Source organism: Pinus tabuliformis, chromosome 6, assembly GCF_031772625.1.
Source record: "Pinus tabuliformis cultivar Carrire ecotype Pingquan chromosome 6, CPIR1, whole genome shotgun sequence".
Lineage (NCBI taxonomy): Eukaryota > Viridiplantae > Streptophyta > Pinopsida > Pinales > Pinaceae > Pinus > Pinus tabuliformis.
Window position 1 is genome coordinate 765,952,085 of NC_142292.1, and position 9,857 is coordinate 765,961,941.

The following is a 9,857-nucleotide window of genomic DNA, read 5'->3' on the forward strand; positions in this document are numbered from 1 at the left end:
AGGAAGCGATGGCCTGGAGAGAAGAATGGAGCTCCGACGACAATGGCGGAACCCTAACCCTAGTTTCTGTGCAGGCACGATTCTAACCACGGCGATGATCGGCCTAAGCTTTGGGTTCACGGATCTCTGACTGGCTGCATCGTGACAACTGCTCACGGATTTTTTGGCACATTGTTTTACGCTGCGGTCCCCCACCGGTCACTTTGGTGCACAGGCCCTTCTACCTTTCCGTTGGGCGGTCCCCTGGTCGGTTCTCTCTGGGGCTACTCTCTATCAACAGGCAGCATGGGCGACGAAGACCTCGTAGACTACGAGGCGGACCCCACGCCTCACCAAGACATCTGGGCGTATACGAAGAGGCCTACTATGAAACCTCGGAGTGTTGAACTGGCCTCTGAGACAGTTGCCTCCTCTCTACAACCGCATCTGCCGCTCACAGGGAAGAAGAAATCCACAGATTTCAACCTGGCCGACTCTCCGGCCCTTGAATGCCCGCCCCTTTCCCCTGCTACGCTTCATTTATTGGGCTCCTGCTTACAAACCTCGCCTTCTTTCGACTCTCTGCTTCTGAACCCCACTCGCCCTGCCTTACCAAAGCCCCCACCGCCTCCGCCTCCATCGACTTCACATTCACCCTCCGTCTCATTTATGCCGCAGAACCAACAGATCTCACCTCGCCCCCCGCATTCTCTTCTCCCGGGCACTAGCTGTATTGGACCTCGCTCCCCGATACGCTCGGGCTGCTTTAACACTCCTCTGCTTCCGGTTCGATCTGCGGGATCCGCACAGCACAGTTCATCGGATCCGTGTCGTAAACTACTAAAGGACCTCCCCTTTGGTAAGCGCACAAAGAAATTGAAAAAAGGCAGGTGCCTTCGAGCTATAGATTCAGACTTCAACATCACCTTTGGGGAAGAAGCACAGTTGCCGGATGTGATGGAAACTGCCCGTAAAGTCCTGGTCGGTAGGGTAAGGGGACGTACCTACTCAGTGGAAAGACTCAAGCTCTGGGTGGAGGAGATATGGGGCACTCTGCTCAAAGAACTTCCTGATATCAAGGTCCTCGCGAGGGGCTGGTTCGCATTGCATTTCCATAGGCCTGAATACACTCAATGGATTCTCTCCCAATATTGGCATATCGAGTTAGCACCAGTCATGCTCAAGCACTGGGATCCTATGTTCGACCCGGAACGTGAACAATTGGGGGCTGGACCCATCTGGGTTCGTCTTCCTGGTCTGCCCATGCAATTTTGGACCCCGTATGTTTTCAAGCGAATTGGGGACACACTAGGCACATACCTGGAGCATGACAAATCCTATGAGAAAACGGGAATCATGACAATGACCCGTATACTTGTTCATCTTGACACCAGGCTGGGATTGGAGGAGAAAATCACCCTGCATCACAGCCATGTCTCGCACAAGCAACTGCTGGACTACGAAGGTGTACCATTTCGATGTCGAAGATGCCATAAATGGTCATCTCTATAAGGATTTCCCACTGAATTCGGGGGTGACTTCCGAGGATACCAGAGGACCTAGACAGCAGCCTACAGTGGATCAAAACACAGGAGTTAATATTCCTACGGAAGGGGAGCAGACTCAACAGGAGACTCCATCTAAGCTGGCTAGTGATGGCGCCAAAAAGAACACCAGAAGAAAGGCTTCATCTACACCTGGGTCGCCTCGTACCCGCTCCAAGACTGCGGAGGCTGCTCCTGCTCATCCGAGTAATGTCTCTATTCCCAACTGTTCTCACAATATTTCTGATGTTATGCAATCTATTATTCACTCTTCTTTGCGGTCCCCTCATACTGATCAAGCACCCCTTCCCTCCATCCCCTGCACCATTGCTCCTCCTCCACCCACCTTCTCTACCACACCCTCCTCTCACAATTTGGAACTAGGTCTCCCTGAATCCTCCTCCTCTCCGGTCGGATCCGGATCACACCCTTATCATCTTAGACCCCGGGCTCGATCTAGATTCCTGGGTCTGGGATCATCCCCTGGACGTTACCGCAAGCGAAAAAGGGGTAGACCATCTAAAATCAACTCGGCCATACAAAATGTTGTTGCTGATGTCGCCCAGGGGCGACAGTTTACCATTGAACGGGCACTTAGAGCTATTGAGCCCCTGACCTGCGGTTCCCCATGATTTGGCTCTCATACAATTGCAGGGGACTAGCCAACCCCAAAAAACGTCTGGCTCTAAAAAGACTTATGTATGAATCAAGATGCGATATAATATTCCTTCAGGAAACCTTATGCACATCTGAGGTGGCGGTGCGAAGCCTACAAGCTTTTCTCCCTGACTGGATATTACATGGATTGGATGCGTGCGGCCGATCTGGTGGTCTACTCATTGGTATTAATCCCAGAAAAAGCAGGCCTCTCTCCATATGGGGGGGCAGAGGCTTCCTCGGCATGGACATATTCATGGGCGATCTGGGCATCCCTATCAGGATTATAAACATATATGGCCCCAACCAGAATAGGATTTCTTTCTGGCAAAACTTTCTGAATGGCAATCATATCACTCAGAATACAGTGCTGGCGGGCGACTTCAATTTCTCCTTGGGGGTTGGAGAATCCTAGGGACATCATGCTCAGAGTGATCCTATTGCGAATCAAATGAATATGTTATTTGATGCACATAGACTAGTGGATATACCTATGAACAAGAAGCTCCCAACTTGGCACAATCAACGTACTGGTGAGGCAGCTCTAGGGCGGCATTTAGACATATTTATGATGCATGAGGAGCTGATTCAATTGTTTCCCCTGTATAGACAATGGGTCAGCACTGGGGGTCTATCAGATCATCATCTGATTCTACTTCAGGTCAGCGATAAAAAATTAAAGCCACGCTCCGCTTTTAAATTCTTTGCTGGATTCCTCAAAGAGCCAGATTTCATCAAGATGGTCTCGGATTTCTGGGCATCACAACCTCCCCTGAGGGAGCAGAGGAAAGCGATGGATTTCTGTGATAGACTAAAGAAGCTCAAGGAAATGACTGAGACCTGGGCGAGAAAAAAGCGGAACAGTGATGAACAGTTGCTGAAGGACACTGAAGAACAGATAGCTCTATTGACAGATGAGAAGGGTGCTGGCTACCTCACTGATGACTCGAAATCATTACTGAACCAGTTGCTTGGGCAAAAAACAAGGATTCTACAAGAAAAGGAGGAGCTGTGGAGGCTTAAAAGCAGAGCCATTTGGCTTAAAGCTGGAGACAGTAATACTAAATACTTCCATAATCTCGCTAATGGCAGAAAGGCATCAAACACCATTTGGAAGCTGCCAAGTGAACCAGATGGTTGGGCTACCACGCATCAGCAACTAGCCAAATTGGGGGTTTTACACTTTAAGCACCAATTCACTGCACCGAATGTCATCAACCTACCAGACATCATCAATCTTGCAGGTCATTTTCCTCGTTTTGTGGGACAGGAGGACATTGAAGATATCACTCAACCGGTTACAATTCAGGAGCTGGAAAGAACTCTCAAATGGTTTAAAAAAGACAAAAGTCTGGGGCCGGATGGCTGGCCAGTGGAGTTCTATCTTTCTTTCTATGATATGCTGGGCGAGGACTTATTGGAAGTCATTGAGGAGAGCCAGATCACTGGGCACATACATCCACCTATGAACCAGACTTTCATTGCCTTGATACCCAAAACAGATGACCCCACATCCTTCAATGATTTTCGTCCTATATCATTATGTAATTGTCTCTACAAAATTATTGCCAAAATCATTGCCAATCGCATTAAACCCATTCTGTCCTCACATATATCTGCAGAACAGTTTGCCTTCCTCCAAAATCGCCACATCCAAGAGGCTATTGGCACTACCCAGGAAGCCTTACATTCCATAAAGCTGAAGAACCTCAAAGGCATATCTCTAAAGATCGACCTTGCAAAGGCTTTTGACAAGGTAAACTGTCTCTATTTGAAGATGATTCTCACCCATTTGGGCTTCCCCCACATGCTCATAAACTGGATAATGGGCTGTATATCTACTGTCTCCTTTTCTATCCTTATTAATGGTTCGGCCTCTGCTCGCTTCAACATCAACAGAGGTATCAGGCAAGCCTGCCCTCTTTCCCCACTACTCTTCCTTATTGTCATGGAAGGGCTTAGTAGGCTCATAGCTACAGCAAAAAGGAATGGAGACTTCAGCGAACTCAAAATTACTGAACAGTACTATCTTACCCATCTACTGTTTGTTGACGATATCTTAATCTTCTTGAATGGAAGTGTCTGGTATTCCATTGCACTAAATGATATTCTTCAACTCTTCTGTAAAGCCACGGGCATGGTGATCAACAGGGAGAAATCTACCAGGTCCACGATGGGGTGCACATATCAGGAATCTCAGCTGGCGAACCAACATTTCCCCTTCTTAGAAAATAATTTGCTGGATGGCATCAAATATCTTGGCTTCAGACTAAGGCCGGATGGGTACAAATTTGGGCACTGGTATTGGCTTATCAACAAAATTGAAAAAAGGATAAATTGTTGGCATCATCATCTTCTATCTAAAGCAGGTAGATTACTGCTGATCAAATATGTTCTTGAGGCTACCCCAGTTTACTGGATGTCCCTTACATGGATACCAAAGAGCATTCTTCAAAAAATTCAACAAATTTGCAACAGATTCCTGTGGAATGGCAATAAAAAGGGGAAGATCTTTGCCTGGACAAGATGGTCATTGGTCACTACACCAAAGAGATGGGGAGGGTGGGGACTAAAATCTCTCTCGGAATTTGCACAAGCGTTGACAGCTAAGCAGGGCTGGTCACTTCTCAAACCGAACAGTTTATGGGTGGAAGTTATACACCAAAAGTATATTTGGCCCTCTAACATCATTGACTGGTTACGCAGACCCCATTGGAACCGACAAGGCATATCTGCGATCTGGAAGGCCACTCTAAATGCAATGCCCCTCATTAGAGACAATCTGCTATGGCGAATTGGTAATGGTACACAAGTCTGCATAGGCTTAGATCCTTGGCCTGGCTCTGGGAATGCACACCTATTGCCGGAGGGTTTGGTTTGTTATCTTAACAATAGGGGCATAAAATATCTTGCACAGATTGGAGATCAGCAACACTCTACCATCTTTACACAGGCATGGGTTACTGACCGTCAGTGGCAATTGACAGATGAATATAACTCTAATTGGAAAGGCTACATACAGGCACTAACCGAATCGCACATCAAGCTACATGAGGAAGAGCATGAGTTAATTTGGGCGCCTGCCAAATCTGGTAATTATGCACCGAAGATTGGCTACTACAAGTTGATCGAGGCAAAAAATCCCGACATGCATAAAAACTGGTGGTCAGCTATCTGGCACCTACAAGCTCAGCCAAGAGCTCGTCTTCTCATGTGGAATATTCTTGTAGACAAATTACCAACTGGCTCCATCCTCAGGAAACGAGCATTTGCTGGACCAACATGGCGCGTCCTATGCAGAAAAGAGGAAGAAACATCTCTACACCTATTTCTTACCTGCGAGGTCACAAAGGATTTATGGAACCAGGTCACACAGGCCCTCAATATAAACACAGCTTGGCAGGGGGCAGATATACCTACGGCCTGGGAACAGTGGTGGTCTGCGGTGGCTTCAGAAAAGTCTAGGAACTTACCGCTTTTGGTGTCCTGGTACATCTGGAACAAGCGTAATGCCATAATATTTGAGGACTGCAGGTTCAATTGGCACCTACTCCCACCGTCCATATGCGCGGCATACACGGAGATCCCATTTGAAAATAAACATAACATACCCAAGAACATTATGCCTGAAATTATTAATAAGGATATGCCGTGGGCATATTTTGATGGGGCTGCACCGAGACAAGGATGTGGGGGGGCATTCTATTTCATCTATCAGATTCACACTATTTTCACCTGAGAATGGGACTTGGTCCGGGCACCAACAACCATGCTGAACTAATTACTCTGAGACATCTCCTCTATTTTGCTTTATCCAAGAACTGTCGGCAACTTCAAATTTTTGGGGACTCAAAGATTGTGATTGATTGGGAAAATAACAAATCTATCTGTCATGCATATTCTTTGAAACATATCTGGGAAGAAATTGTTTTTCTTAAAACACATTTTGACCAGATCACTGTTTCTCACATCTACAGGGAAAGAAATTCAACTGTTGACCGGCTCTCGAAAGAAGCGGCGGATCGACCTCTAGGAGATTGGCTGATTGAGGAATTCAACCCAGATGGGATGCACAGATTTTTTGATCGACCATATATTGACGGCCTCCTACAGGGGGGCAATCCCCCCATCTAATTTTTTGCTATGCTATGATATTTATTGTATATAACAACCACAGTACAGATCGTCCTTTTATGCTACTGTATAGCGGATACACTCCTACAACTCTGTTTATTTTGGTTTTTATTTGAAATATTGTACTTTCTATGAGGGATACAAAACCATCGTATCTCTGTGGGTCCTTTTTGATGTAATTTTGTTTTTCTGAGCAGTGGTGAAAACCACACTACAGCATATGCCAATGGCATCAACAACATGTAATTTCTTTTTAATAGAAATTATGAATTCTCTTTCTTCGGAAAAAAGAAGTCTGGCTGCAAAGTATAGACTATGAACACATTCCCTTCTGATGCAGAAAGTGCCATGAGTATGGGCATATCTTCCGAGACTATCCTATGAACAAAACCCCTCAATCTCCAGAGCATGCAAGTAAAAGAAAAGATAACGAAGGACATACTAAAGTCATCTCTAAGAAAAAGAACAACAGGAAAAAGGCCATCCCCAAGAAGAACCAATATAAAGAAGCATATTAGAACCAGTTCAATGCATTGAACAACACCCAGGAGCAAATGGATCCCAACGACCCGATAGGAGATGAAGCAGGAGAAGATGAAACGAACCCAATAGACAAAGAATACGATGATAGGGACACATGCTACACCAACAGAGGGAAGGAGAATTCACAAGAGGATACAGAAATGGAGCAAGTAGAGACAGAGGAAACACCAGAGGAAAGCGCCATAGAGGAAGCTCTGGAGGGAGTAGACTTAGCAACAATTGTAGAGGAATGGAAACAAAATGGAATAAATGCCATATCAGAACACTAGCTACAAAAAATTGAAGGTTCTTATCTCCTCCAGGAAGATTTAAAACTCAAAGCACTCCACCCAACACAAGAAAGCACAACATCAAAGGGAATCTTAGCAAATATTCCAGTAGGAGGAATCAACCTCAAAGGCTCAAGCCGAAAATGAGGTCGAAAGACTACTAGTCAGCTCCTCCAAGAATTGGGAGCCAAATTAATCAATGAAGGAAAGGTAAAAGCTCTGGCTCTAAACCCATCTCCATGTCAATGAATTGCATTTCTTGGAATATTAGAGGACTGAACAATCCTGAGAAGAAAAGAATCCTAAAAAATAGAATCATGTTTGATCATCCTGATATCCTTCTAATTCAAGAAACTAAACTAGAGTCGGTTCACCCCCCTCTCCTTCTCAACTCTTGTTTCAAGCCATACAACTCCTTAGCCAACTCGGCTACTGGTTCGGCGGGTGGTATAATGACCTTATGGAAAAACTCCAAGTTCGACCTCATATCCTCTTTGGCCACTCATCATTCCATAACAGTGATCCTGAGAATCATTGGCACCAACAAGAGTATTTGTATAACTAACATTTATGCCCCACACAAGGTGATAGATCGAATAAAAATGCTCCAAAGCATCTCCAATCTTCTAGATCCATTACACCTTCCTTTCAAAATCATAACAGGCGATTTTAATATGATAAAAAATTTGTCTGAAAAGAAAGGTGGTATCTGGAAGCTTGACAAGGACTTTGAGGCTTTCCTTACTACCATTGAAAACCTCAACCTCATTAACATTCCCACTAGCAATGACAATTTTACCTAGAATAACAGAAGAGGAGGAGACCATCAAATTTCCTCCCATTTAGACCGCTTCCTTTTATCTGAGGCAACTTATCTTACCTCTTGGGAATGGAGGCGAGAATCCTCCCACAAGCAGGCTTAGATCACTGGCTTATCTCTCTCAAGATTCAAATTTCCAATGGTTCAAAAAATAAGGCTTTCAAATTCAAAGCCTTCTAGTTGGATCACCTAGACTTCATGGAAAAAATGAAACAATGGCGAACTCACCCCCACACCAGAACTAGCAACAAAATGTACACGTTCCAACAAAAGTTAAAACATATCAAAGAAGAAATAAAAAAATGGAACAACGAATCATTCTGTAACATCATCACGGACAAAAAAAAACTTGGAGCACAAATTAGAACTTCTCCAACAAAACATAATTGAAGAAGGGCTCACGGAAAGAAGTAAGCAAGAGGAACAAAGATTACAACAAAGATGGGAGGAAAGAGCCATCCAGGAAGAGAAGTTGTGGAAAAAAAAATCCAGAATCAATTGGTTGAAATGTGGGGAAAGGAACACTACATTTTTCCATAAATCAATGATACAACATAGGAGAAAAAACAGAATCCTGGCTTTGAAGAACCAAGATGGTCATCTCATTCACTCTCAAGAGGAGTTGGAAATAGAGCTCACTCACTATTTCAGCTCTCTTCTCAAAGAGGCAAGGAATGACCAAGATTAGGACATTAAAAAGAGCACCAATCACATCCCCAAAATCCTCATGGAGGAGCATAACAAAATTCTCCTTAGGAAAGTTTCCCTCGAAGAAGTGGAAGATGTGTTCATGGGAATGCTCAATGGAAAAGCGCCAAGTCCGGATGGTTTCACTATTGATTTCTACAAAGCTTGCTGGCCCATTCTCAAATTGGAAGTGCATGCCCTTGTGGAAGAATCTCGCATTCAGAAGTCTATCCTAAAATCCCTTAACTCCACTTTCCTAACTTTGATTCCCAAGGGCAATTCTACTGATTCCCCAGACAAATTTAGGCCCATAACCCTTTTCAATGTCATCTACAAGATAATGTCCAAGGTTCTCACTAATAGGATTAAAGTCATCCTTCCTCTCCTTATCTCCCATCAACAATATGGCTATGTGGAACGAAGGAAAATCATGGATAGTATCATCCTTTCTCATGAGCTTATCTCAAATCCCCAAAAAAACATGGAATGATGATTAAGCTAGATATGTCCAAAGCCTTTGATAAAATTAGCTGGGATTATATGAGATAGGTCATGGGAGCGTTTGGGTTCCACAAAGACAACATTAAGTGGATCATGGCAATGGTGTCAGGAGCTTTTTTCTCCATCCTTGTGAATGGCTCCCCTTCGCAACCCTTTAATACTTTCAGGGGCATCAGGCAAGGGGATCCTATCTCTCCCTTCCTCTTTGTCATTATGGCCAAAGGGCTAAGTTGCTCAATCTCTGTTGCCTTACATGCTAATAAGCTCACAGGTCTCCAACCCCATGCCTCTGCCCCCCCTCCACGCACCAACAATTTGTGGATGACACCCTTCTTATGGGGCTCCAAACGATCAAAGAAGCTTCATGTTTTATGCCCCTTCTATCTGACTTCTTTGCTGCCTTTGGAACCACAATCAACCCCAAGAAATCCAAGTTGTTCTTCTTTAACACCCCGCTGCCTATTCGCAGGAACATCACCAGACTCCTGGTCATTCCCATCAACACCCTCCCCTCCATTTACCTTGGAGTTCCCCTTATAGACATACCACTCTCTCGAGCCACTTGGGAGGACCTGATCAATAAGTTGGAGAAAAGAATTGCCAATTGGACCTTTAAATCTCTCAATCTGGAAGTCCACCTTGTCCTGGTCAAATCTATTTTATAGGCCATCCTGCTCTACTTGTACTTGGCTCTGGTAGCCCCAAAAGTGATTTCAAACAAAA

General features: G+C 44.7%; 1 protein-coding gene across 1 annotated transcript; it reads left to right on the forward strand.

The window, feature by feature from the left end:
• The first annotated feature begins 2,673 nt into the window (after positions 1-2,673).
• LOC149260978 (uncharacterized) lies at positions 2,674-5,919 on the forward strand. Its single transcript, XM_089366933.1, has 2 exons — positions 2,674-3,155; positions 3,273-5,919. The coding sequence occupies exons 1-2, from the start codon at positions 2,674-2,676 to the stop codon at positions 5,917-5,919; spliced, it is 3,129 nt and encodes a 1,042-aa protein (XP_089223059.1).
• The last annotated feature ends 3,938 nt before the right edge of the window (positions 5,920-9,857 follow it).

Coding starts and splice junctions, on each gene's coding strand:
- LOC149260978 (XM_089366933.1), top strand. CDS start 2,674: ATGAACAAGAAGCTCCCAACTTGGCACAATCAACGTACTGGTGAGGCA. Junction 3,156..3,272: donor TTACTGAACCAGTTGCTTGG/GCAAAAAACAAG, acceptor CGCTAATGGCAG/AAAGGCATCAAACACCATTT.